At 39.7% G+C, this 27,854-nt stretch overlaps 1 protein-coding gene across 2 annotated transcripts in view; it reads left to right on the top strand.

Annotated features, from left to right (window-relative positions):
- Positions 1–14,506: 14,506 nt before the first annotated feature.
- The window catches only part of LOC101152936 (embigin-like), a 46,971-nt gene continuing 33,623 nt past the window's right edge, over positions 14,507–27,854 (top strand). For both annotated transcript variants that reach the window (XM_063695446.1, XM_063695444.1), the window contains exon 1: positions 14,507–14,918. In XM_063695446.1, the coding sequence (XP_063551516.1) occupies positions 14,804–14,918 (115 nt within the window). In that variant the 5' untranslated portion in view covers positions 14,507–14,803. The remainder of the gene's footprint in view (positions 14,919–27,854) is intronic.

Below are 27,854 nucleotides of genomic sequence, written 5' to 3'. Positions count from 1 at the left end.
CCAGGTGTCCACATCAAAAAGGCAGAAAAATCTTAAATTAATAATCTAACATCACAACTGGAAGAACCAAAGAAGCAAAAACAAATCAACACCAAATTCAGCAGAAAACAAGAAATAACCAAAATCAGAGCTGAATTGAAGGAAATAGAGACATGAAAGACCATTCAAAAGATCAATGAACGCAGGAGTTGGTTTTTTGAAAAAGTTATGACAGACTGGCCACTAGCTAGACTGATAAAGAAGAAAAGAGAGAAGATCCAAATAAACACAATTAGAAAAGATGATGGGGATGTTACCACTGACCCCACAGAAATAAAAATAGATATCAGAAACTATGAAAAACACCACTATGTACACAAACTAGAAAACCTAGAAAAGAATAAATTCCTGGACACATACACCCTCCCAAGACAAAACTAGGAATAGACAATATTCCTGAACAGACCAATTACAAGGTCCAAAATTGGATCAGTAATAAATAGCCTACCAACCAAAAAAGCCCAGCACCAGATGAATTCACAGCTGAATTCTACTGGCTGTACAAAGAAGAACTGGTACCATTTCTACTGAAACTATTCCAAAAATTAAGGAGGAAGGACTCCTCCCCAACTCATCCCATGAAGCAACATCCTGACACCCAAACCAGGTACAGATACAACAAAAAAAAGAAAACCTCAGGCCAATAATATCCTTGATGAGTATCTATGCAAGAATCCCCAAAAAACAAAAAACAAAAACATTTGCAAACCAAATCCAGCAGCACATCAAAAAGCTATTTCATCATGTTCAAATACGCTTCATACCTGGGATGCAAGGTTGGTTCAACGTATGCAAATCAATAAATATGATTAATCACATAAACAAAACTAAAGACAAAAGCCACATGCTCATCTCAATAGAGGCAGAAGAGGCTTTCAATAAAATTCAACACCTTCATGTAAAAACTCAATAAACTAAGTGTGCAAGGAACAGACTTCAAAATAATAACAGCTATCTGTGACAAATCCACAGCCAACATCATACTGAATGGTCAAAAGCTGGAAGCATTCCTTTTGAATATTGGCACAAGAAAAGAATGCTCTCTCTTACCACTCCTATTCAACATATCATTGGAAGTCCTGGCCAGATCAGTCAGGCAAGAGAAAGAAATAAAGGGCATCCAAATGGAAAGAGAGAAAGTCTAAATATCTCTGTTTGTAGATGACATGATTCTAAATCTAGAAAACCCCATAGTCTCAGCCAGAAAACTCCTTCAGCATGGTACTGGTATAAAAACAGTCAAATAGACCAATGGAACAGAATATAGAGCCCAGAAAAAAGGTAGCAAACTATGACCATCTGACCTTTGAAAAAGCTGACAAAAACAAGTAATGGGCCTCCTGAAACTATTCAAAAAAATTGAAACGAAGGGACTCCTCCTTAACTCATTCTATGAGGCCAGCATCATCCTGATATCAAAATCTGGCAGAGACACAACAAAAAAGAAAACTTCAGGCCAATATTCTTGATATACATTGATGCAAAAATCCTCAACAAAATACTTGAAAACCAAATCCAGCAGCAGCACATCAAAAAGCTTATCCACCACAATCAAGTAGGCCCTGGGATGCTAGGTTGGTTCAACATATTCAAATCAATAAGTGTGATTAATCACATAAACAGAACTAAAGACAAACAACCACGATTGTCACAATAGATGCAGAAAAGACTTGATAAAATTCAACATTCCTTCATGTAAAGAACCTCCAATAAGCTAGGTATTGAAGGAACATACCTCAAAATAATGAGAGCCATCTATGACAAATCTACAGCAGGCATCATGCTGAATTGGAAAAAGCTGGAAGCATTCCCCTTGAAAACTGGCATAAAACAAGGATTCCCTCTCTCACCACTCCTATTCAATATAGCATTGGAATTTCTGGCCAGGGCAATTAGTCAAGAGAAAGAAATGAAGGGCATTCAAATAGGAAGAGAGGAAGGAAGTCAGACTATCTCTCATTGTGGATGACATGATCCTATATATTGAGAACTCCATTATCTCACCCCAAAAGCTTCTTAAGGTGATAAACAACTTGAGCAAAGTCACAGGATCCAAAATCAATGTGCAAAAAATCACCAGCATTCCTATACACCAAAAACAGTCAAGGCAAGAGCCAAATCATGAATGAAATTTCATTCACAATTGCCACAAAAAGAATAAAATACCTAGGAATACAGCTAATAAGGCAGGTGAAAGATTTCTACAAGGAGAATCACAAACCACTGCTCATATAAATCTGAGGTGACATGAACAAATGGAAAAACATTCTATGTTCATGGATAGGAAGAATCAATATCATGAAGAATGTACTATTCCCATTAAACTACCATTGACATTCTTCACAGAATTAGAGAAAACTATTTTAAAATTCATGTGGAACCAAAAAGGAGCCTGAATAGCCAAGACAATTCTAAGAAAAACAAAAAACAAACAAACAAACAAATGAACAACAACAACAAAAAAACAAAGCAGGAGGCATCACACACCTGACTTTATACTACAGGGACACAGTAACCAAAATAGCATGGTACTGGTATAAGGACAGGCACACAGACTAGTGGAACAGAACGGTGAACTCAGAAATAAAGCTGCACACCTACAACTATCTGATCTTTGACAAACCTGATGGAAACGAGCAATGGGGAAAAGTTTCCCTATTCAATAACTGGCTAGCCATATGCAGAAAATTAAAACTCGGCCCCTTTACACTATATACAAAAATTAACTCAAGATGGAGTAAATACTTAAATGTAAAAACCAAATCTATAAAAACCTTGGAAAACAACCTAGGCAATAACATTCAGGACATAGGCACAGGCAAAGATTTCGTGAAGAAGGCACCAAAAGCAATGGCAACAAAAACAAAAATTGACAAATGAGACCTAATTAAACTAAATATCTCCTGCACAGCAAAATAAACTATCAACAGAATAAACAGAAAACCTACAGAATGGGAGAAAATTTTTGTAAATTATGCATCTGACAAAGGTATAATATCCAGCACCTATAAGAAACTTAAACAAATTTACAAGAAAAAGAAAAACCCCATTAAAAAGCGAGCAAAGGACATGAACAGACACTTCAAAAGAAGACATTTATGTGGACAACAAACATATGAAAAAAAGCTCAACATCAGTGATTATTAGAGAAATGCAAATCAAAACCACAGTGAGATATCATCTCACACCAGTTAAAATGGCCATTATTATCAAGTCAAAAAATAACAGATGCTGGTGAGGTTATGGAGAAAAAGGAACACTTTTACACTTTTGGTGAGAGTGTAAATTAGTTTAACCACTGTGGAAGAGAGTGTGGCAATTCCTTAAAGACCTAAAGATAGAAATACCATTTGACTCGGCAACCTCATTACTGGGTATATACCCATAGAAATAGAAATCATTCTATTATAAAGACACATGCATGTGTATGTTCATTGTAGCACTATTCACAATAGCAAACACATTCACAATGGCAAAGACCATCAACTACAGACTGGATAAGTAAAATGTGGTACATACACACCATGGAATACTATGCATCCATAAAAACGGATGAGATCATGCCTTTTGTGGGAACATGGATGGAGCTGGAGGCCATTATCCTTATCAAACTAAAACAGGAACAGAAAACCAAATACGGCATGGTCTCACTTATAAGTGTAACTAAATGATGAGAACACATGACACACAGAGGAGAAAAACACACACTGGGGCCTATTGGAGGGTAGAAGGCGGCAGGAGAAAGAGGATCAGGGAAAATAACTAATGGATACTAGGCTTAATACCTAAGGTGATCAAATAATCTGTGTAATAAACCCCCATGACACGTTTACCTGTGTAACAAATCTGCATATCCTGTGCATGTGTCCTTGAAATTAAAATAAAGGTTAGAAAAAAGCAATATGCACAGAGGAAAAAAACACACAATGTTATATGAGTAAAACAATTAATTACATAAGAAATGTATAAAACCAATAAAGTTCAAAATAATTAAAAAATGGGAAAAAGACTCCCTATTCAATAAATGGTGCTGGGATAACTCACTAGTCATATGAGAAGATCCCTTCCTTATACCATATACAAATATCAACTCCAGATGGATTAAAGACTTAAATGTAAAACCCAAAACTGTAAATATCCTGGAAGATAACTTAGACCATATCATCCTGGACATTGGAATGGGTAAAGATTTCATGATGAAGACACTGAAAGCAATTGCAACAACAGCAAAAATTGACAAATGGGATGAAATTAAACTAAAGAGCTTCTGCATAGCTGAAGAAACTATCAACATAGTAAACAGACAACCTACAGAATGGGAGAAAATTTTGCAAACTATATATCTGACAAAGGTCTAATATCCAGCATCTATAGCAAACTTAAACAAACTTACAAGAGAAAAACAATCCCATTTAAAAGTGGGCCAAGAGCATGAACAAACACTTCTCAAAAGAAGGGATACATGTGTCCAAGAAGCATGTGAAAAAAAGCTCAATATCACTGATCATTAGAAAAATGCAAATCAAAATCACAATGAGATACCATCTCACACCAGTCAGAATGGCTATTACTAAAAAGTCAAAAATAACAGATGCTGGTGAGGTTGCAGAGCAAAGGGAACACTTATACACTGTTGTGGGAGCATAAATTAGTTCAACCATTGTGAAAAGCAGTATGGTGATTCCTTAAAGAGCTAAAAGCAGAACTACAATTAGACCTAGCAATCACATTACTGGGTACATACCCACGGGAATATAAATAGTTCTACCACAAAGATATATGTACACAAATGTTCACTGCAACATTATTCATGATAGCAAAGACATGAAATCAACCTAAATGCCCAACAATGACAGACTGAATAAAGAAATTGTGCTACATATATACCATGGGATACCATGCAGCCATAAAAAACAATGAGATCATGTCTTTTGTGGGAACATGGATGGAGCTAGAAGCTATTATCCTTAGTAAACTAACACAGGAACAGAAAAGAAAATACTGCATGTTCTCACTTATAAGTGGGAGCTAAATGATGAAAACTCATGAACACAAAGAAGATAACAACAGACACTGGGGCCTATTGGAGTGTGGAGGGTGGGAGGAGGGAAAGGGGCAGAAAAAATCACTACTGGGTACTAGGCTTCATACCTGAGTGATGAAATAATCTGTACAACAAAATCCCATGACAGGAATTTCACATGTATCCTCAAACCTAAAATAAAAGTTAAAAAATAAAACTGTCATACAAGAATAGTGTATCCAGCAAACTTATTTTGAAGATGATATAAAATGTTTTCCAGGCAAAGGAAACCTGAGAGAATTCACCACTACCTGACTCATCTTACAAGAAATGCTAAAGGGAATTCTTCATTCTGAAAGAAAAAACCATTAATGTGCAAAAAAATTAAGGTATAAAGCATGTTGGTAAAATTATGTTTATGAATAAACTTGAGAGGTGAAGCCAGCTGGGCTTCTGGGTCAGGTGGGGACTTGGAGAACTTTTCTGCTTGCTGGAGGATTGTAAATGCACCAATCAGCATTCTGTAAAAATGGACCAATCAGCACTCTGTAAAATGGACCAATCAGTAGGACATGGGTGGGGCCAAATAAGGGAATAAAAGTTGGCCACCCGAGCCAGCAGTGGCAACCCACTCAGGTTCCCTTCCATGCTGTGCAAGCTTTGTTCTTTCGCTCTTCATAATAAATCTTGCTGCTGCTCATTGTTTGTGTCTGCACTACCTTTATGAGCTGTAACACTCACTGCGAATGTCTGTGGCTTCATTCCTGAAGTCTGCGTGACCATGAACCCACTGGAAGGAACAAACTCTGGATGCACCACCTTTAAGAGCTGTAACACTCACTGTGAGGCCCGCAGCTTCATTCTTGAAGTCAGTGAGCTTGACCTTTTCTGTAAGAGGGAAGGCAAATGGAGTGAAATACCTTATGTCCAAGCTTTCTTTTCATTGAAGGAGAATCCACAACTATGCAAAGCTTCTAATGTACATCCCACAAGAGGACCTCTCAGCTTACCCCATATCCTAGCCTCCCTATAACTCCCCTTCCTAGTAATGATAAGCCTCCTCTATTATCCCTGTCTAGAAGGAAACAAGGAAAGAAATCTCCAAGGGACCACAAAAACCCCCGGGCTATGGGTTATGTCCCCTTTAAACTGTAGGGGGAGGGGAATTTGGCCCAACCTGGGTACATGTCCCCTTCTCCCTCTGATTTAAAGCAGATCAAGGCAGACCTGGGGAAGTTTTCAGATGATCCTGATAGGTATATAGATGTCCTACAGGGTCTAGGGCAGATCTTTGATCTCACTTGGAGAGATGTCATGCTATTAGATCAAACCCTGGCCTTTAATGAAAAGAATGTGGCTTTAGCTGCAGCCTGAGAGTTTGGAGATACCTGGTATCTTAGTCAAGAAAATGACAGAATGACAGCTGAAGAAAGGGACAAGTTCTCTACCAGTCAGCAAGCCATCCCCAGTATGGATCCTCATTGGGACCTAGACTCAGATCATGGGGACTGGAGTCACAAACATCTGTTGATCTGTGTTCTAGAAGGACTAAGGAGAATTAGGAAAAAGCCCATGAATTATTCAATGATGTCCACCATAACTCAGGGAAAAGAAGAAAATCCTGCCTTCCTCGAGAGGCTACAGGGGACCCTAAGAGAATATACTCCCCTGTCACCTGACTCCTTCAAGGATCAATTGATCCTAAAAGATAAGTTTATTACCCAATCAGCCACAGACATCAGGAGAAAGCCCAAAAGCGAGCCCTGAGCCCTAAACAAAATCTGGAGGCATTATTAAACCTGGCAACCTTAGTGTTCTATAATCAGGACCAAGAGGAACAGGCTGAAAAGGAAAAGTGAAATCAGAGAAAGGCCACAGCCTTAGTCATGGCCCTCAGACAAACAAACCTTGGTGGTTCAGATAGGACAGAGAATGGAGCAGGCCAATCACCCGGTAGGGCTTGTTATCAGTGTGGTTTGCAAGGATATTTTAAAAAAGATTGTCCAATGAGAAACAAGCCGCCCCCTCGCCCATGTCCATTATGCCAAGGCAATCACTTGAAGGCTCATTGCCCCAGAGGACAAAAGTTCTCTGTGTCAGAAATCCCCAACCAGATGATCCAACAACAGGATTGAGGGTGCCCAGGGCAAGCGCCAGCTCATGTCATCACCCTCACTGAGCCCCGGGTACATTTAACTATTGAGTGCCAGGAAATTGGCTTCCTCCTAACATTGGTGCATCTTTCTCAGTGTTAATCTCCTGTCCCAGACAGCTGTCCTCAAGGTCCGTTACCATCCGAGGAATCCTGGGACAGCCAGTAAACAGGTGTTTCTCCCACCTCCTCAGTTCTAAGTGGGAGACTTTGCTACAGATGGTAAGTATGCTTATCTAATCCTACATACCTATGCTGCAATATGGAAAGAAAGGGAGTTCCTAACCTCTGGGGAAGCCCCATTAAATACCACAAGGAAATCATGGAGTTATTGCATGCAGTGCAAAAACCCAAGGAGGTGGCAGTCTTACACTGCTGAAGCCATCAAAAAGGGGAAGGAGAGGGGAGAGCAGCAGCATAAGCAGCTGGCAGAGGCAGGCAAAGACCAGCAGAAATGAAAGTCAGAAAGAGACAGAAAGTCATAGAGAGAGGGAGAGAGAGGAGGAGACAGAGACAAAGAGGGAATCAGAGAGAGAGAGAGAGAAAGAGAGAGATAGAAAGCCAAAGAGAGAGAGGAAGAGACAAAGAGGGAGTCAGAAAGAGAGAAAGAGAGAGACAAAGAAGAAGTCAAAGAGAGAGATGGAAGTAGTAAAGAAAAAACAGTGTATGCTATTCCTTTAAAAGCCAGGGTAAATTTTAAACCTATAATTGATAATTGAAGGTCTTCTCCATAACCCTATAACACTCCTAACCACCGTGTTGTCAGTGTAAACAAGGGTGTAGCCCAAAAACACTGAGGCCACTGACAACCCGTAGCCTTCCTATCAAAACCATAGCCTTCCTATCAAAAATCCTTAACCCAGCAGGTTTCCTAACAGGGGATCTAAATCTTAATTACTATACAAAGGTCCTATCAGACCTAGGAAGTACTCCCTTCAGAACTGGATGATAGACGGTTCCTCCCAGGTGATTAAGGGAAAAAGACACAATGGGTATTCAGTAAGTGATAAAGAAACTCTTGTAGAAGCAGATTTAGGAAAATTGCCTAATAACTGGTCTGCTCAAACGTGCCAGTTGTTTGCACTCAGCCAAACCTTAAAGTACTTACAGAATCAGGAAGGAGCCATCTATACCAATTCTAAGTTAATATGGACTGAATGAGGTCTTATTAATAGCAAAGAATAATTGAAATCCCAAACTTACAAGGTTTTCAACAATAGTAAAGTTTGCTAAAAGTTAACAGTGTAACATGTATTATCCTACTACCACACGCTCTCAAAGGATTTCTCAGACAGTTCGCAAAAAATAACAAAATCTATCCTTACTCTACAATCCCAAATAGACTCTGGTAGCAGTGACTCTCCAAAACCACCAAGGCCTAGACCTCCTCACTGCTGAGAAAGGAGGACTCTGCACTTTCTTAGGGGAAGACTGTTGTTTTTACAATAACCAGCCAGGGATAGAAGAAGATGCTGCCTGGCATTTACAGGAAAAGGCTTCTGAAATCAGACAACGCCTTTCAAACTCTTATGCCAACCTCTGGAGTTGGGCAACATGGCTTCTCCCATTTCTAGGTCCTGTTTCAGCCATCTTGCTATTACCTTTGGGCCCTGTGTTTTTAATCTCCTTGTCAAATTTGTTTCCTCCAGGATGGATGCCATCAAGCTATAGAGGTCTTACAAATGGAACCCTAAATGAGGTCAACTAACAACTTCTACTGAGGCCCCTGGATCAACTCACTGGCCCTTTGTCTGGCCTAGAGAGTTCTCCTCTGGAGGACACTACCACTGCAGGGCCCCTTCTTCACCCCTATCCAGCAGGAAGTAGCTAAAGTAGTCATCACCCAATTCCCACAGCAGTTGGGGTGTCCTATTTGGAGGGGGGATTGACAGGTGAAGCCAGCTGGGCTTCTGGGTCAGGTGGGGACTTGGAGAACTTTTCTGTCTAGCTAGAGGATTGTAAATGCACCAAAGCTCTGTGTCTAGCTAGAGGATTGTAAACACACCAGTCAGCATTCTGTAAAAATGAACCAATCAGCACTCTGTAAAATGGACCAATCAGCACTCTGTAAAATGGACCAATCAGCAGGACATGGGTGGGGCCAAATAAGGGAATAAAAGCTGGCCACCAGAGCCAGTAGTGGCAACCTGCTTGGGTCCCCTTCCATGCTGTGGAAGCGTTATTCTTTCATTCTTCATGATAAATCTTGCTGCTGCTCACTCTTTGGGTCCACACTACCTTTATGAGCTGTAACACCATGAGGGTCTGTGGCTTCATTCCTGAAGTCAGTGAGACCATGAACCCACCAGAAGGAACAAACTCCGTATGTGCCACCTTTAAGGGCTGTAACACTCACTGCGAGGTCTGCAGCTTCATTCTCGAAGTCAGCGAGACCAAGCGCTCACCAGAAGGAATAAATTCCAGACACAAACTCAGAATACTCTAATACTATAATTGTAGTGTGCAATCCACTTATAAATCAAATATGAAGCCTCAAAAAGCAAATCTATCAAAAACAATCATAGCTACAGAAACTTGTTAAGAGATAGGTAATATAAAAATATGTAAAGTCAATTAAAATTCAAAATGAGAGAGAAATGAAGTTAAAATGTGGAAGTTTTGTTTTTTCTTCGTTTGTTTCTATTCTTTGTGATCTAAGATAAATTGTCATCTCTTTAAAATAACTTGTTATATCTACAAGATGTTTTTTGTAAGCCTCATAGTAACCATAATGCAAAAACCTATAATAGATTCACAAAAATTAAAAAGCAGCAAATTAAAACATACTACCACAGAAAATCACTTAACCACAAAAGGAGAGTCAGAAAAGAAGAAAGGAAGAGAGGAGTTTCAAAATACCAGAAAACAAGCAACATAATGGCAGTAGCAATTCCCTACTTATCAATAATAACACTGGATTTACATGGACTCGATTCTCCAATTAAAAGGCATAGGGTGGCTGAATGGATAAAGAAACAATACCTAACTACATGCTGCCTATAAGAAACCCACTTCACCTCTAAACATATAGATAGACTGAAAGTGAAGGGGCGAAAAAAGATATTGCATGCAACTGGAAACTAAAAAAGAGTGGGAGTAACTATACTTATATTAGAGGAAACAGACTACAAATCAAAGATTGTAAAAAGGGATAAAGAAGTTTACTACATAATGATTAAAAGGTCAATTCAGTAAGAAAATGTAACAATTATATATATCTATGAACCAACACTGATAGGTCTATACAAATATAAGTATAAAAAACTGATTAAAGTAATTGAACAAAACATTTAAATAAGGATATTCTATGTCATGGATTGGAAGAATTAATATTGCTAAAATAACAATACTATCCAAAGCAATTTACAGATTTAATGCAATCCTTATTAAAAAACCAATGCCATTCTTCACAGAAATAGGACAAATGCTAAAATTTATATGAAACCACAAAGACCCTGAAGACCCAAAGCAATTCTGAGCAAAAAAAAGAAAAAAAAAAAAAAGCTGGAGTCATCACATTACCTGGCTTCAAAATTTACTGCAAAGATATAATAACCAACTATTCACAATAGTAAAGACATGGAATCTATCCAAATGCCCATCAATGGTAGACTGGATAAAGAAAATGTTGTACATATACACCATGGAATACTATGCAGCCATAAAAAGGAACAAGATCATATCCTTTGTAGGGACATAGATGGAGCTGGAAGCTGTTATCCTCAGCAAACTAATGCAGGGACAGAAAACCAAACACCACATATTCTCAGCTGAATGAGCTTAATGATGAGACCGCATGGACACATACTGGGCCTGTTGGGGGTGGGGTGTTGCAGGAAGGAGAGCATCAGGAAGAATAGCTAATGCATGCTGGGCTTAATACCTAGGTGATGGGATGATCTGTGAAGCAAACCACCATGGCACATACCTACATAAGAAACCTGCATATTCTGCACATGTACCCTGGAACTTAAAACAAAAATTAAACATTAAAAAAAAAAGCTATAGTAACCAAATTAGCCTAGAACTGGCAAGAAAACAGACACATAGACCAATGAAACAGAATAGAGAACCCAGAAATAAACCGATGCATTGACAGCCAACTCATCTTCAACAACAACACCAAGAGCATACAACAGGAAAAGGAGTGTCTGTTTAATAAATGGTGCTGGGAAAACTAGGTAATTACATGTAGAAGGATGAAACCAGACCCCTATATCTCACCATACACAAAAATAAAATTAAAATGGATTAAAGGTTTAAATCTAAGACCTGGAACTATGACTATGAAACAATTAGATGAAAACTTTGGGGAAGTGTTCCAGGACATTAGTCTGAGCAATGATATTTTGTGTAAGACCTCTAAAGCACAGGCAACCAAGAAAGAATAAACAAATGGGATTGAATCAGGCTAAAAAGCTTCTGCTAAAAAGCTTCTGCACAGCAAAGGAAACAATCAACAATGATTTAAGGTCCTGTATGGGGGATTTGTTAAAGTATAATCAAAATGGAGGCCACAGTATATCCTTAGGTTAACCACTCATAGCCACATAACCAAAATTTAAGCTATCCTGATTTCCCTGAAATGCAATTTCTAACCATTAACAAAAGTTAAGCTTTCCTTTCTTGTTAGTATGATGAAATTGAACCAATTTGTTACAGACAAATAAGCTTATACAGCTCTACTTGCCCAAAAAGGAATATAAGTTTTTAACAGCCAGTCACAATAGAGGTCAATGCACTTCCTCACTGATGCTTTATAAGCTGCACTGTAACTCTCATGTCAAGTTTCTTACTACTTTTGATTTGAAGTCTTCCGGTTTGTGAACTATTCTTTTGTATGTATGATAACCTGCATATTCCTTTTTTACTTGATCTGACTTTATTTTTACGGGGTCCTCCATGGTGTTTGGGTTTCTCACAGTGTGGCAGTCTCAGGATAATACCATAGTACTTTTCACCAGGCAGCTGTCTTCTGTGAGCAAGGTCTCCAAGAGAAAGGAAGTGGAAGCTCTTGTGGTCTGGAACAGAAAGCCCACACAATCTCTCTCTCTCTCTTTTTTTTTTTTTTTTTTGAGACTGAGTTTTGCTCTGTTGCCCTGGCTGGAGTGCAGTGGCGCAATCTTAGCTTACCACAAGCTCTGCCTCCTGGGTTCAAGCAATTCTCCTGCCTTAGCTTCCCAAGTAGCTGGGATTACAGGCATGTGCCACCACACCCAGTTAATTTTTTTTTTTTTTTTTTTTTGCATTTTTAGTAGAGATGGGGTTTCACCATATTGGCCAGGCTGGTTTCGAGCTCCTGACCTTGTCATCTGCCTGCCTCAGCCTCCCAAAGTGCTGGAATTACAGGCGCGAACCACCAGGCCTGGCCAGCCCACACAATATCTCTTCAGCAATATTCAGTAGGTTAGGGGAGTCACAGAGCCCACCCAACTCAAGGGGAGAAAACAAAGGACCCTTATTCCCCCTTTATACACTTCATGATGATGAGAGTATCAAAGTGCTTGTTGCAATATTTATTTCACCAAGGAGGAAAAGGTCAATTTGGACCAGAAAGGTCAGAAAAAGTTATATAGGGAAGGCAGTTGATAAGCTGGTTTTAAAGGATATGGAGCATTTGAAAAAGTGGAATGTGCATAAGGCTGGAAATATCAAATATCTAAATATAGAACAGGAACAATGATGAAAAGACTTTCTAAATGCTTAGCAAAATGAGAATTATATTTATTTCTCAACTTTTTTGTTCTAACAGCAAAAGCAACAGTGGGGATCAGCATCAACTTGGGCAAGTAAGTTTTTCTCATCATAAATAGGCTGATTCAACTGAAAAAAAATGTTTAAGTAAGTTCGGCTCATTTGAAGACGGGTGAATACTGTGTCTAAGGATTTTATGAGACTAACTGGGAAAAGTCAGTCAGAGTTTAGTTTGAGGTGAGAAGTGCTTAGTGTTGACACTCTACCTAATTATAGGGAAATGTGTGCAGTTAGTCCTGAGACCAGATGCAGGGTAGAAAGAAAGAGGCGTGATGTAGCAGCCATTGATTAGGCAATTTGGGTTTAGCAAGCCCAGTCAACGCCCTCAGAGGGTCAACAGTGTATACAATTTAGTCCTTGAAGGCATCTTTTAAAGTTTCATTCAAAAGATTTTAATCATTGTGACCATAATTTTCTGAGAAGAGGCTTTTCTGAGATTTGTTATTCACAGATAAATAGTTGTCTAATTTGTGTGTGTGTGTGTACATGTGTGCATGCGTGCATTCGTGCATGCGTGCCTATCTAGCCTTTTTTGAACACAATGACTGGCACCTGGTAGATAATATGGTTGAATGAATTGTATTATTCATATTCTCTCACTGCCAACTTGAAGAATCTACATCTGTTTCCAAAGTTTTGCGCATATAATACTAAAACAAAAACGGACATGTTTTAGTAATACGTACCAATTACAAATTAACCATTCCTGCCTGGAATAAGCATAGGTTTTGTGAAATAGTTCAATTTTCAAAATTTGTCTCATGTTATTTCCAATCCTTTTTTTTTAACGCTGATATATTTTGAATTTACGAATGTGAAAGCTGAACTTCAAAAAATAAAGGGAGAGGAAACAAAGCTCGTGAAAAATATTTAAAATATCTTTTAATGCGTTATAACATCCTGGAGAGAAATCAAATCAATGTGTTTCAATGTTACAACATAGATTTCTCCTCCCCTCCCGGATAAAGCACTAATTTATTTAATTGGGTTCAGAGCACTGAATATTCCAAGCTACAGCCTCGTGGGTAAGAGATAGCATTATCTTAAACAGTGTTCGGATTTAACAAAGGTCAACGTCTTGTGCAGTTTACATAGCATCTACTCTCAGTAGCTTTTGCTTCTTGAGCTCTACGTGGCTCCTCAGAAGCTGTTAGGCTTAACAAACAAAAATAAAGTAAAATCAGATACGGTATGGGGCCTTGGGACTCTGAAACCTTCATCCGTAGAAAATCAGTTAAGCCTTCAGAGGCTAGAAGAGAGGGTGTGTGTGATTAGTAGGCAAAGCAAAGAAAGACTAGTACAAGTTGTCTGGCAGCTGGATAAAACCTTACACCTGCGCAAAAATAAGCCTCCCTCATAAGAAAGCCCAAAGATGTCCGGGGTCGGGGAGGAGGAAAGTGTCTCTCATCTGTCCCATCAACGCAAATTAGTGAAATCTGCCTCAGATGAAGTGCAAAGGCCAGTCTGCAGGGATAGTTTCAACCTCTCCCCACGAGATGGGCTAGACATCACCTGCCCAAGCTCTCTCCCGACCTGCTAGAGCCTAGAGGCGGAGGCCGGAGAGGCTGCAGCCGGGAGTAGCACCGCACATCCGGGAACGCCAGCAGCCGGCTGAGGGCTGCATAATTGATGGAAGGCCGGGCGCGGTAAGAGCGTCTCGGGGAGTAGGGCAAGGCGGCCGGGCCCCTCCCATTCCGCCTTTTCTTCAGCGTCCTGCACGCGGCACTGGCTGCGGGTGCCGGGCCACCTGCGAGTGTGCGCAGGGATTCCGGACACCCGCGGCGGCGAGCTGAGGGAGCAGTCTCCACGAGGACTGAGGCGGACCCTCTGGCGCCATGCGCGCCCTCCCCGGCCTGCTGGGGGCGAGGGCGCCTATGCCCCGGCTGCTTCTTCTCCTCCAGTGCCTTCTCGCCGCCGCGCGCCCAAGCTCGGCGGACGGCAGTGCCCCAGGTGTGATGGGTACAGGGGCCAGGGTAGGGAGGGCGGAGGGCGCGCGAGGCTCGGGTCTCCGCGGGCAGAGGGCATCGCTGGCGCTCCGGGCAGGGTTGGCGGGAAGAGGCGCGGGGATGCTGGTGAGGGCGGGTGGCGAGAGTCGGCGGCGGCCTCCTATTGGCTACGTTTGTGTCACCTGAGCTGAACCCTGGAACTGGTGCGGCTCGCGCTCCCGCGCTCTTTGGGGCGAGTCTTAAACAAACAGCGCCCCGCGAGTCGGGCGCGTAGGTATCAGGGCAGAGTCTGGTGTTTCCTAGGAAGACGGCAGTGGGGTGTGTGGGTGGATGCAGGGACCAGATAGCGATTTGGCTTGTGCAAATGCGGCATGAATTTTGAAAGCCACATTTCCCCAAGGCCTACTCCCTTTTCTTGATTCGAGAGTGAGGCTCGAGTATCAGCTCCTTCCCTCCTTTTGTCAGGTGGGTTGGCTTTGAGGAATTTTTTTTTTTCTTTTTTCTTTTTGAGACGGAGTTTTGCTCTTGTTGCCCAGGCTGGAGTGCAATGGCGTGATCTCGGCTCACCGCAACCTCCTCCTCCCGAGTTCAAGCGATTCTTCTCTCTCAGCCTCCAGAGTAGCTGGGATTACAGGCATGCGCCACCATGCCCGGCTAATTTTATATTTTTAGTAGAGACGGGGTTTCTCCACATTGGTCATTCTGGTCTCTTAACTCCCAACCTCAGGTGATCCGCCCGCTTCGGCCTCGCAAAGTGCTGGGATTACAGGTGTGAGCCACCTCACCTTGCCAAGGATGTTTTTTTAGAGCTGAGCGGGGGAAAAAACATCATAACCAATTAGCCAACCGAAGATCCACAACTTAAAGGATAACGTGTGTGTATCTTCATTTTACACCGTGGTCTTTGAAAACAAAATGTGTGTGTGCGTGTGTGTGTGTGTGATTTTTGCTTGTTTTATTGTTTAAGACACTTTGACAGAGGGATTACATGCAAAACATTACCAAAGCCAACACGAAAGTTGCCATTTTACCTTCACCTGTTTATAATTACTTTTCATATTGAAAGGATTCCATCCAACCTATTGCAAGTTTCTGTGTCATAACTGTTAACAGCCAGTAAGGGTAATAAAACACCACCTCTCAAGCTGGTAAATATTGGCCACCAGTAACTAAAATTGGGACATTATTCTGCAAAAAGTTTTCAAACTCTCATGGGGATTTATTTTCATGGGCTTGTAATATGTGGAATTTTTGTAACACACCATAGAGAAAGAAGGATAATCAAAAGGTAAGACTATTAATTTTTATAAATGCCTTTTAAAAGGTCTAGTTGTTAACAACTTGGACAGAACATCTTGGGTTGCTTCAGTTCTAAATTTCCTTGTGCCATATCTCTTTTCCGTAATACCACTTATAAAGAATGGTCCAGGCCTGTAATCCCAGCACTTTGGGGTGCTGAGGTGGGAGGATGGCTGGAATCCAGGAGTTCAAGACCACCCTGGGCAAAATAGCAAGGTCCCTTATTTATTAAAAATAAATTTTAAAAGTGCGGTTGTGGTGATGTACACCTGTAGTTCCAGGTGCTTGGGACGCCAAGGCAGAAAGATTGCTTCAGCCCAAAGTTTGAGGCTGCAGTGAGCTATGATGATGATGGTGCCAGTAAGCTCCAGCCTGGGTGACAGCGCAAAACTGTCTCAAAAAAAAAAAAAAAAAGAAAAAGAAACAGAATTGCCCAGTTCATTTTTCCCCCTTCTGGGTATCTCCAATTCTTCTATCCCTGGTTCATCTCAGAGTATTGCAGTTCTGAGAACCAGTGCATTCTGGATTCATTGTAGAACTTTGATTCTCTTCTTGACTGTATGTCAGAATCACCAGAGAGCTTGAAAAATCCTGATACCTGGATCTTTCCCTACAAAACTCTGGTTCATTTGGCTTGGGATTCAGTGTGGGCATTAAGAAGTTTTATCAGCTCCCCATGTAGCTTTAAATGTGATTTTGAGCTGGTTAAAAACCACAGCTTTAAAATGATATGGCCTAGAGAGTGCACTGTTAGATAAATACTTATTCCGTAGGCATCACGGTTAAGTTGATATGCAGAGAAGATCTCTAAAGAGAGAGAGAAAAAAAAAGGTAGGAAACAAATGAGAGTGGAATAAATGAAGGTGTAAATCAATAAGATGAATGGGGGAGGGGATGTCCCTCTATGTATATGGTATAAGTTCTGTCCTTTTAGCTCCACTTAAGCTAAAATTGTGGAACAATGTACAAGACAAAAGTTATGAAGTTAGCATCGAATTTAAGCCAGAATTAAAAATTGTCAGGCACTCTCAGCTTGTTTTCTAGATTCGGTATTGATCTCTGCAAAATTCAGTTTTCTCTTTGCAAAAGGATATTGTGAGGTTTACTGGATATTTTTTACCTAGATGTATAGACCTACACACTTGGACATAGGTTTTCTGTTAACCTAAGACTTTGAGTCAAATTTTAATAATAAGAATAGTTATAAATGTATAGCCCTACGAGTTAGCATTTTTTTTTAGTTCCAGCTGAAAAAAAATAGAATTGTCCAGGACATTTTTCTCCCTTCTGGGTATCCCCAATTCTTCTATCCCTTATTCACCTTTCAAAATTCATCTCAGAGTATTGCAGTTCTGAGAACCTCTGCACTCCTGGGGAATTCTCACTCTTTTGCTCAGGCTGGAGGGCAGAGGCACATTCACAGCTCACTGCAGCCTTGACCTTCTGGGCTCAAGATGAAGAAATCGGGGCTTAGTTTAATAATTGCCCAAGTACACATACTTAGTTAAGCAGCAGAGCAGGAAATTTGGCATTGGTCCATCCAGTACCTGTTTGCTTAAACACAGTGCTTAAACACAATTTCCAGTTGTCTCTCCGAGTTAATTGGAAATGTTTTTGAAAGTTCAGAACTACTGACAGCATAGCCTACGCATTTAAATGTCTGATTTGCACTGAATGACATGCTGACATGGTTTGAGTCCTGGAATAAAATTAGGTACAGGGACTCTTCTAAGGTTTTTTGATTAAATAAGACGTGTAATATATCTTTGTAAAGGATACATCAGTGGGAATATTTAAATATCATTATTATTACTATTACATGGCACAAATTGGAGAAATGGGTCATGTTTATCTTTTGAAAAATGTTTGCAGTAGAATCATTTTAAATGATCCTTTTAACTTCCAGAGGACGTGGCTTTTGCATTCCCTTTATGAACCCCCTTCCCTACTAAACCCTCACCCCAAACACAGTAGCTTTCTAGTAATAAATATTTTTGAAGCAAATATTATTCTAGCACCCACATATGTCTGACATTGTTAGCCCATATCTCAGTAGAACATGCTAGCAGTTTTTTACCTTTAAGGACATTTAAAGGGGTTCCCACTGGACAAATCTGGGACAAATTGAGCATCAAATAAATAATAATATTAGTGGATTGCAACTCATTTAATAATATGGGAATTCATGAGTACCAACTGATATAAACTAAAAAAGGAGTCAATGAAAAGTTTGATGGGATACAAAGTACTAAAGATTCAAAGTAACTCTTCAGAATGTGCTTATTAGTATCAAGGGCAAAAGAGTAACTTTATGGTGGAGAAGCTTGGCAGACAACACTTTGATCAAATGATCAAAGACTAAAATCTGTTTAAAGGGAACAGATTAACCATAAGCCTACCTTTATTTATTTATTTATTTATTCATTCATTCATTTAATTTTTGAGGCAGGGTCTCACTCTGTCATTCAGGCTGGAGTACCGAGGCACACTCATGGCTCACTACAGCCTTGACCTTCTGGACTCAAGGGATCCTCCCACTTCAGCCTCCCACATGGCTGGGACTACAGGCGTATGCCACCACACCCGGATAATTTTTGTATTTTTTGTAGAGATGGGGTTTCACTACGTTGCCTAGGCTGGCCTTGAACTCCTAGGCCCAAGCGATCTTCCTGCCTTGGCCTCCCAAAGTGTTGGAATTATAGGCAAGAGCTACTGTGCCCAGCCTAAGCCTACGTTTAATAGTGATGTTTGTGATGCATGAACATATTTACCCTAAATTTATCATCACAAAAAAATTATATGTTTAAAACATTTGTTAAGAATTAGGGCAACTGACTCTTCCTCAGCTTCTGTCACCCTCATTCCCTTCCCTCCTCCCTCTCATCTTTCCCTCGATAGATCCTATAGTTATTTGGTGGGGAAGAGCAAGGAGACATCCTCACTAAGTGGGTGGAGCCCAAGGGGCCCAGATCAGGATATCTGAGGCTGACCTTGGTAAGGATGGCATCCAGGCAAGAGGGCAGCCTGGTATGGAGTGTTAGGGCCTGAGCACAGTGAATGGGTGCTCCTGCAGCGGGCAGCTTGACACAGGGTCCCAGAGTTCAGCAAGTTTACAAGGCTTTTGTGCAGGAGCAGCAGATGGGTGATGTTTGATCCCAAACAAGATGTGGAGGAAAGCATGTAGGAGGGTCAGACCAGCGATGGAGGTTGGAGCCTGAGTGGGTAAGGAGACATCTCTGTGGGGACAGGTGTGGCAGTGGCAATGAGAGTTTAGCAATATACAGGGTGACTGATCAAGTAATTAAATCTAGGAAAGTTAATAGGATCTAGGTTTTTCACTAGAGAAGAATGAAATAAAGATAGAGAAAAAGTAGAATGAACCCTGTGGTGTTGGATTGCAGTTGGCAGTATCCATGGGAATCCATGACATTAAATCCCTATCTCTTTACCTATGTCTATATAGGTATATAGATTTAAACAAGTATATGTGTAAATATATGTATGATGAATACATATCATGCATATCATATACATAAATATATATGATATACATTATAAGTTGTATGTGTATATGAATATGTGCACATGTATTCTTAGCAGTGATTTCCAGTAGTGATGAGTATACTTAGCACCCAGATCTTGGATTCTAAATACCATTCTTTACTAACAGTAACCAAAGCTTCTTGGAGAAATGGCTGATTTCAGGGCTAGTGTGGGAAAGTAGCAGATAAGCCTAGAACATCTTGTGCCAGAAAGCAATGGAGTGCTCAAAGGATAATGAGTCATGTCAGAAAGATACAGAGGCCAACATGAAGGGGTTCCCACTGGACAAATCTGGGACAAAACTGAGCATCAAAATAAATAATAATATTAGTGGATTGTAACCCATTTAATAATATGGGGATTCATGAGTACCAACTGATGCAAATTAAAAAATGAATCAATGAAAACTTTGATGGGGTACAAAGTACTAAAGATTCAAAATAACTCTTCAGAATATGCTTATTAATATCAAGGGGAAAGAGTAACTTTATATTGGAGAAGCTTGGCAGATAGCACTTTGATCAAATGATCAAAGACCAAAAAAATGGTGTGCCATCTGAGACGATATGGTGAGAAGAGCACAGCATCACTTCTATGATGTTCCTGCCAAAGGTGCCTACCTCATATATAATCACATTACAGCAGAACTGTCTCGGAATTTTAAAAAGTGTCAAGGTTATGGAAAAGTCAGAAGAGACTGTCGCACTTCCAGAGTGAAGCCACATTAGAGAGAAGTGACAGCCAATGGCAATGGGTGATTCTGAGCTGGAACATTTTGCTACCAAGTGCATTGTAGGGACTTTTTTTCTGAAACTTAGATGGGGTATGGGGACCAGATGGTGCTTCGTATATATTCATTTCTTGATTTTAATGGCTGTATTGGGATGGTATGGGGAATGTCCTTTGTAGGAAATAGATGGTAATGTTTAAGTGGGGCATGAAGCATCAGGTCAGAAACTTACTCTCACATGGTTCAGAGGAGAAAATGTTCTGTTCTTGAAATGTTTCTGCTACTTTGAGATTGTTTGAAAAGAAACAAAAATAATTAGTTTACCTGAGAAAGCTTCAGTTTACATAGGCATTAAACTAAAACAACAGTTGAGAAATCTGTTAAGGTTCTTAGGTATCATTTTCCAAAGGTGTATATGCCCTCCAACAGAAACAAATCACATGTGTTGAGGCTATTTGTTCTAAAGTGTAATCTTTTGACATTAACTTTGTATAGCTGGTCTCACATATTGCACAATATAAGGTGAACGTTAGAAATTAACAACTTATCACATACATGCTGATGTAAGATAACAAACCTCACAACACTTTGGTAAAAATAAGCTCTACTCCTAATAAAAATTGCCGCTATTTAAACATAGAATATCTCAAATAATGTTAGAATAGAAATAAAGAATGTTACCTTTAAAGAGTTGTTATTCTTTTCTTTGAAAATAGCATTTTTCCTGGCATTTTTGAAGTTATTGAGGTTATTGTACTAATATGTCCCTAATCCCAAGCCAGAAGCTTTTAATAGCCTTACAATTATATACTTCTGAGAACCTGAAAGGGAATTTAGATACCTCGTTTGATTGATCTTGAAGCCCAAAGTGCTTTTGTAACTTAGCCAAAAACAATGAGATAGCTAACAGCTATAAGTGTTTTCCTGGGTTGCATTTCAGTGTCCATCCAGCATGTGGTTTTTCTTCATAAAAAGTCCTCAAAATAGGCCCCTGGCAGGAGGGTGTTCTTGGGAGGGAAGGGTGGCAAAAAATGTTCACACTTTAGAAATGTCTGCACCTAAACTATGCAGAACAGGAATTTAGGGCCACAGGGCCATTGGAAGGTTATTAAGAATCATCACATTGAAGAATCAGGGTTGCCGATGTATCTGTTCAAAATCAAGGTTTTCAACTTTGGTACTATTGGCATTTTCCACTGGATAATTCTTTTTCGTGGCAAGCTGTTATTCTAAAATGTTTAGCAGTATCCCTGGCCTCTACATATGTGGTGGGTGAATTGTACACCCCAAAAAGATATGTTTAATCCCTGATCTTTGGTACCTGTGAAAGTGACCTTATTTGGGAGTAGGGTCTTTGCAGATGCAATGAACTAAAATAAGGTCATACTAAATTAGAGTAAGCCCTAAACCTAATGACTGTGGTCTTTATTAAAAAAAAAAAAAGGGAGGGAGATTTGAACATAGAGACAGAGACATATACAGAGGGAAGATCATCATGTGAAGACAGAGGCAGGTGTTGGACTAATGCAGCTACCACCAGCCGAGGAATGCCAAGGTTGCCAGCAACTCCCAGATGCTAGGCAGAGGCAAGGAAGGATTCTTCACTGGAGAGTTCAGAGGAGGAAGGCCCTGCCAACACCTTGATTTCAGACTCCTGGCCTCCAGAACTGTGAAAGATTACACTTCTGTTGTTTTTGCCACCAAATTTGTAGTCATTTGTTATGACACCTAATTTGTGGTAATTTGTTATGGAAACTTATATAACCTACTAAATAAATGTAGTAATCATCCCCCAATTGTGACAAGCAAAATGCTTTCAGACATTGCCAAATGTCTCCTGTGGGGCAAAACTACCCTCAGTTGAGAGCCACTGAACAAAATCCCAACTCTTATCGAATAGACTAACAATTGAAACATTTAACAAATCTATAGTCTTTAGAAAGAATAGAAATCTTAGTTATTAACTTTTGGGGTTTTATTTTTTAATAAGTTTTTATTTGGCTTAAGTTACTGTTAAAGTATCTTAGTGACCCATGTAGAGGTGATTTGAAACAGAATTTTTATGCTGCCCTTTGAAATGTATATTATTGCCAAAATTATATATTTTTAAAAAGATCAATTTATTTCCATTCCTATACCATCTGGTTTTTAAAATAGTTTTACAAGACTGGTAAAAGTGTACATTGTACTTGTCAGTAAGCCTTAAAAAACCTTGTCTATAAAGGCTTCTTGTCCAATAGCTTCCATACTATGCAGAAAATATCAAGAGCTCAAGAGTTCTCTATGTGGATTATTATCTGTCCCTGACTTAGAAAGTCTGACTTATAAATGCCTACATCAGGATTACTATATAATTTTTTTTTTTTTTTGGAGATGGAGTCTCACTCTGTCATCCAGGCTGGAGTGCAGTGATGTGATCTCAGCTCACTGCAACCTCCAACTGCCAGGTTCAAGCAGTTCTCCTGTCTCAGCCTCCCAAGTAGCTGGGACCACAGGCACATGCCATCATGCCTGGCTAATTTTTTGTATTTTTAGTAGAGATGAGGTTTCACCATGCTGGCCAGGCTGGTCTCGAGCTCCTGACCTCATGATCTGCCCGCCTCAGCCTCTCAAAGTGCTGACATTAGAAGCGTGAGCCACCGCACCTGGCCCCAATAACTAGAATTTTTTGACAAGCTTTTTTTTTTTTCCCCCTTGTTTATCTTGTTTTTTGGATGAATCGCTCTGGAGTATAATTTCCAGGACTCAGAGATGCCTTATTTCCTTTTTCCTCCTTCTGCTGCATTTATGGACAGGGGATAAGGCTACTCTGTTCCTAAAACTCATAATTCTCCATGTGTTGTGTATAATCAGTATTTTACTTAGTAATTAGGTATTTTAAAGATAAGTTTTAACTATATCATGGCTTAAGTGGCCTTTACAATTTGGCATGGGATCACATGGTTATATATAATATTGCTTCCATGAAGAAATATATTCTTATTTCCAAATCTCTATTTTATGAATAATATATAATATTCATTCCTGTCAGTGTTTCTGTAATTGGGTTGCACATTTATAATGCTGTATATCAGAATGTTAAAATTAAGATTTATTAAGTACTGCATGTTGATAGCAATCAGTATAGAGATGAGAAAGATAAAGAATAATATTTATTTTAATAGTAGTTGCTTCTTACACTTTTTTCTTAATGAAGTTCAGACCCTTCCAAGATTTTAACATATAATAAAGGGATTTTGGGGGCTTTAGAGAGAATGTTTATTCTTAATCAGAGATATAGTTGCATTTATTTCCTGATTTAAAAAAGCAAATCATAAGACCCAATGCAGTTTTCTAGTGTTACTTATTTTTCTTCCCAACTTCAATTAAATGAAGCCCTCAAAATGAAATATGTGAAAATGTTACCTTAATACCTTTAAGTAGAATTATAGCATGTTTATTTCACTTGAAAGTGTTAATAGAATAAATTATAAGCCCTTCTAGAAACACATATTTTAAAATATAATATGTGAAAAACATTTAAGTAGAGGCCATTTTGCTATTTCACAGAAAATTATAACAGGTGAAAATTAAGATGTTACTCAATTATTTGATGCAGTAGTCTCATGCCTCATCTGCCCTGCAGAGAGAGAAAAAAGTCTTTTAATCTCTTGAGCAACTATTTGATGTTACTTTTTCATGTTGATATTTTTGTCTCTTCCATATAGCATATAGAATGCTATATGGAAATTTTCCAGCAATGATTAAGAAAGGGAGTGTTTGATAACTTCAGAAATGCATGTTATGATCTTGGCATCATCACTCATATTTATATAACTTTTCTGATCCTCATTTTTTTCCCTATCAGATGAGGTTTACAGTGGAGACATATTTTCAAAGCACTGAGCTGGGCATATGGCGTTTGGAAACCCTAAGTAACAGTCAGTGACAGAATTTGGATTAAGACCCCAAATTCCTTCATCTTCATTTTATACTTCTTTTTGTGACTCAGCCTAATCCTTTTAGGGAAGTATTCAAACCACATCTGCCTGAGTCTCCTGCCAATTTCCTTTAAACCCCAATGTTAGCTGAATCAGCCTCCTGCCAGCTGTCCTCCAACTAAAAGCAATAAGGTTTACATTCTCACTTTTTTTGGTTAAAAAATATCTTGCCTAAACAAAGAACTTCTTTTACTGTCCTAATACCTTCTGTAGGCTGTCCTGCTTTTCCACTTAAGGCATTTCTGTATATTGCCTCTTTAAGGGACTTTTCCCAAGGCAAAAGCCACACAGCAGTTATATGTGTTCTTTTGCACTTGGGGCTTTTTCAGTGGAACCTGAAGCTTGATCAAGATTAATGCCATAAAGGGAATATGAAGTTAAGGTACTGGTGGTGTTTGGTTTATGGATGTCTGATTGTATTTTTAATATGTGAGCCAGCAATTGGAAATGGCCTCAACAGCTAGTATATTCTGGAAATACCCAGACTTCCCTACCTCTGGAAACTTGGTGTTTCCTTCCTTTCCTATCCTTCAACTGTCATCAGCTTAGATTCTGCCAAAGCCAAACTTAGACTCATTTTCTCTCCTTGTTCTGACACAGGTCCCTGTTGAGCCCATCCAAGACAAGTCCTAGTGATCGGTAAGGGAGAATAGCCCCAGCATTGGAGCTCATCTTCCTGGAATTATCTTCACCCTCCTTCCACCTCCAGGCTCAGGCTTCACACTCTATCTCATGTGCCAATTTGTATAAAATATACTGGCTAGTTTTAGTCAATACTGTGCATTAATGGGTGCTGCTCAAAATTTTAATGACTCTCAAGTTCAAATTGTGGGCCCAAACCCCTACTATTATGATCCATATAACCCCTTAAGGACCAAGTTTGCCCAGCTTCATATTCCCCAACAGTACCAAGTGTGCATCAGATACTGTGTATATTCATTTACTTAAGTGGAATGGGAATAAGAATGACAGTAATTTTTTCATTAGTTTATGTCACTCTTATTAGGAAATAAGATGTTGGAAATCTCAAAAAGGTTATGGGCTTGTTTCAGGGATAAAGAGTATAATAAGAACCCTTAAGATTGTATTCTGCTGTACAGTGGGGTATCCCTGGAAAGGAAAGCAAAGATATCAAAGCTTACGTTTTGCAGGCTTCACAGAACAGATGATATAGTAGAATAGCTGTTTCCTTCTCATCCACCCCCCGCCTGGCTTCCTGTCCATAAGTGAATAGCATCTGCCTTGATCTTCCTGAAATATTTTGTCTTTAACCTCTAAGTATGCTAGCCCCAAGAATAGAAACAAGGATTTTTCATTAGGAAAATAACATTTATGGGAGCCTTTCTTTTAAGCAGTGTGTATATGTGTGTTTGTGTGTGTGTGTGTGTGTGTGTGTGACAGAGAGAGAGAAAGAGAGAGTTGGGGAGGGTAGGAGGGAAGAGGAAGAGAGAAAAGGGGGAAAAGACAGAGAAGGAGGGTGATGGGAGGAGAGGGAGAATGGGAGAATATGGGTATGAATATGAATGAATGAGTGAATGAATGAATGAATACTAGATGTGACTGGAGGAAAGGTTTTGTATACTTGATAGCCCAGTGAGAAACTCAGGACATATTTTCCTATATAATCATTGTGAGAGGGTAGTCTGATTTAATATGTTATTTAAGGACTTTTTTTTTTCTTTTTTTGAGACGGAGTCTTGCTCTGTGGTCCAGGTTGGAGTGCAGTGGCGTGATCTTGGCTCACTGCAAGCTCCGCCTCCCAGCTTCACGCCATTCTCCTGCCTCAGCCTCCTGAGTAGCTGGGACTACAGGCGCCCGCCACCACGCCCAGCTAATTTTTTTTTTGTATTTTTAGTAGAGACAGGGTTTCACCGTGGTCTCGATCTCCTGACCTCATGACCCACCCGCCTCGGCCTCCCAAAGTGCTGGGATTACAGGCGTGAGCCACCGCGCCCGGCCACTTTTTTTCTTTTTTTAGAAATTATTATAAGTTCTGAGATACATGTGCAGAATGTGCAGGTTTGTTACGTAGGTGTACATGTGCCCTGGTCGTTTAGAAAGTGCATTAAACTTCGAAAGCTGTTTTAGAAGTGATTAAACCTTTGGAACACAGCCTATTGGAGAGTTAGGTTCTGCTAGGTACGTTATTTTATTAGGCAATATTGTAAAAGCAATGTTCTAAAGCTAAAGTAACAAAAGTGATCACTATGATAACATTTTTCATACATATAAGAAAATGAACTGGAAATCTAATCTTGTACTAGAAATAACTTTCTGAGCAGATTATTTTTAAAAAGTGTAATAAAAATGGCTCAGGTTTCATTTAAATTGAATGGGATTTAATTTAAATCATGCAGCCAAGTTTACAATAATAAGCCTTTTTTCCCCCTTCTCTGACTTTTTTGATATATTTGAGTAGTTTCCTGGAAGGTAAGGTCTGGTACTCTAAAATAAAAGGAACAGTAGGCCATGTCGTCAGCCGGGCGCAGTGGCTCACACCTGTAATCCCAGTACTTTGGGAGGCCGAGGCGGGCAGATCACGAGGTTAAGAGATTGAGACCATCCTGGCCAACATGGTGAAACCCCATCTCTACTAAAAATACAAAAATTAGCTGGGCGTGGTGGCGGGCGCCTGTAGTCCCAGCTACTCGGGAGGCTGAGGCAGGAGAATCGCTTGAACCGGGGAGGCGGAGGTTGCAGAGATCCGAGACCATGCTACTGCACTCCAGCCCGGGCAACAGAGTGAGACTCCGTCTCAAAAAAAAAAATAATAATAAATAAAATAAACAAATAAAGTAACTTCGAGGAGAGTGAGAGAGGTGAAGATAGAAACCTTGTTTTTTTAATGAAAGTTTTCAAAAGGAGAGAGAAGTGACAGAGGCAGAGGAAACTGAAAGTCAGGTGATAGAGGGCATGCCTCTTGGTAACCGTAGCTAGAAAACAAATAGCAACCCAAAGTGGCCCGTCAGCCGTTTTATCTTCTCTGTTCCCTGGTGCCCAATGCTATCTATTTTGTTTTTTTAATTCCCTTTATTAAGGTCTGCCTGTTGCTCTTCTTTGATCTTCTCTCTCTGCCTCTTCATGTCTTTCCATTTTCTGGCTCTCTCATCTAATTCCTTGGCATCTTCAGTTTATTTATGTTTTGTAAAGAAACTATAATAGTAGAATAAAAATGGAAGGCGTTATTTAAAAAAAGCCATCTGATGTAAGTCAGTAGGGATTTTTAGGTTAAAAAAGAAAAAAAATCAGAATATTTTTCACATTTAATAGCCTAATATATCTAAATGTCTTTGAAGTATATAAGACTTTGAGCTTCCTGAAAGCGGTTTTTTATTAATAGTTCACAACAGTGTTTTAGCTGTTTCAAAGTAGTTTTTAGATAGTCATT

Source organism: Gorilla gorilla, chromosome 1, assembly GCF_029281585.2.
Source record: "Gorilla gorilla gorilla isolate KB3781 chromosome 1, NHGRI_mGorGor1-v2.1_pri, whole genome shotgun sequence".
NCBI classification, from domain to species: domain Eukaryota; kingdom Metazoa; phylum Chordata; class Mammalia; order Primates; family Hominidae; genus Gorilla; species Gorilla gorilla.
Note: the sequence above shows the minus strand (reverse complement) of the source record. Positions and strands in the feature narration are given on the sequence as shown.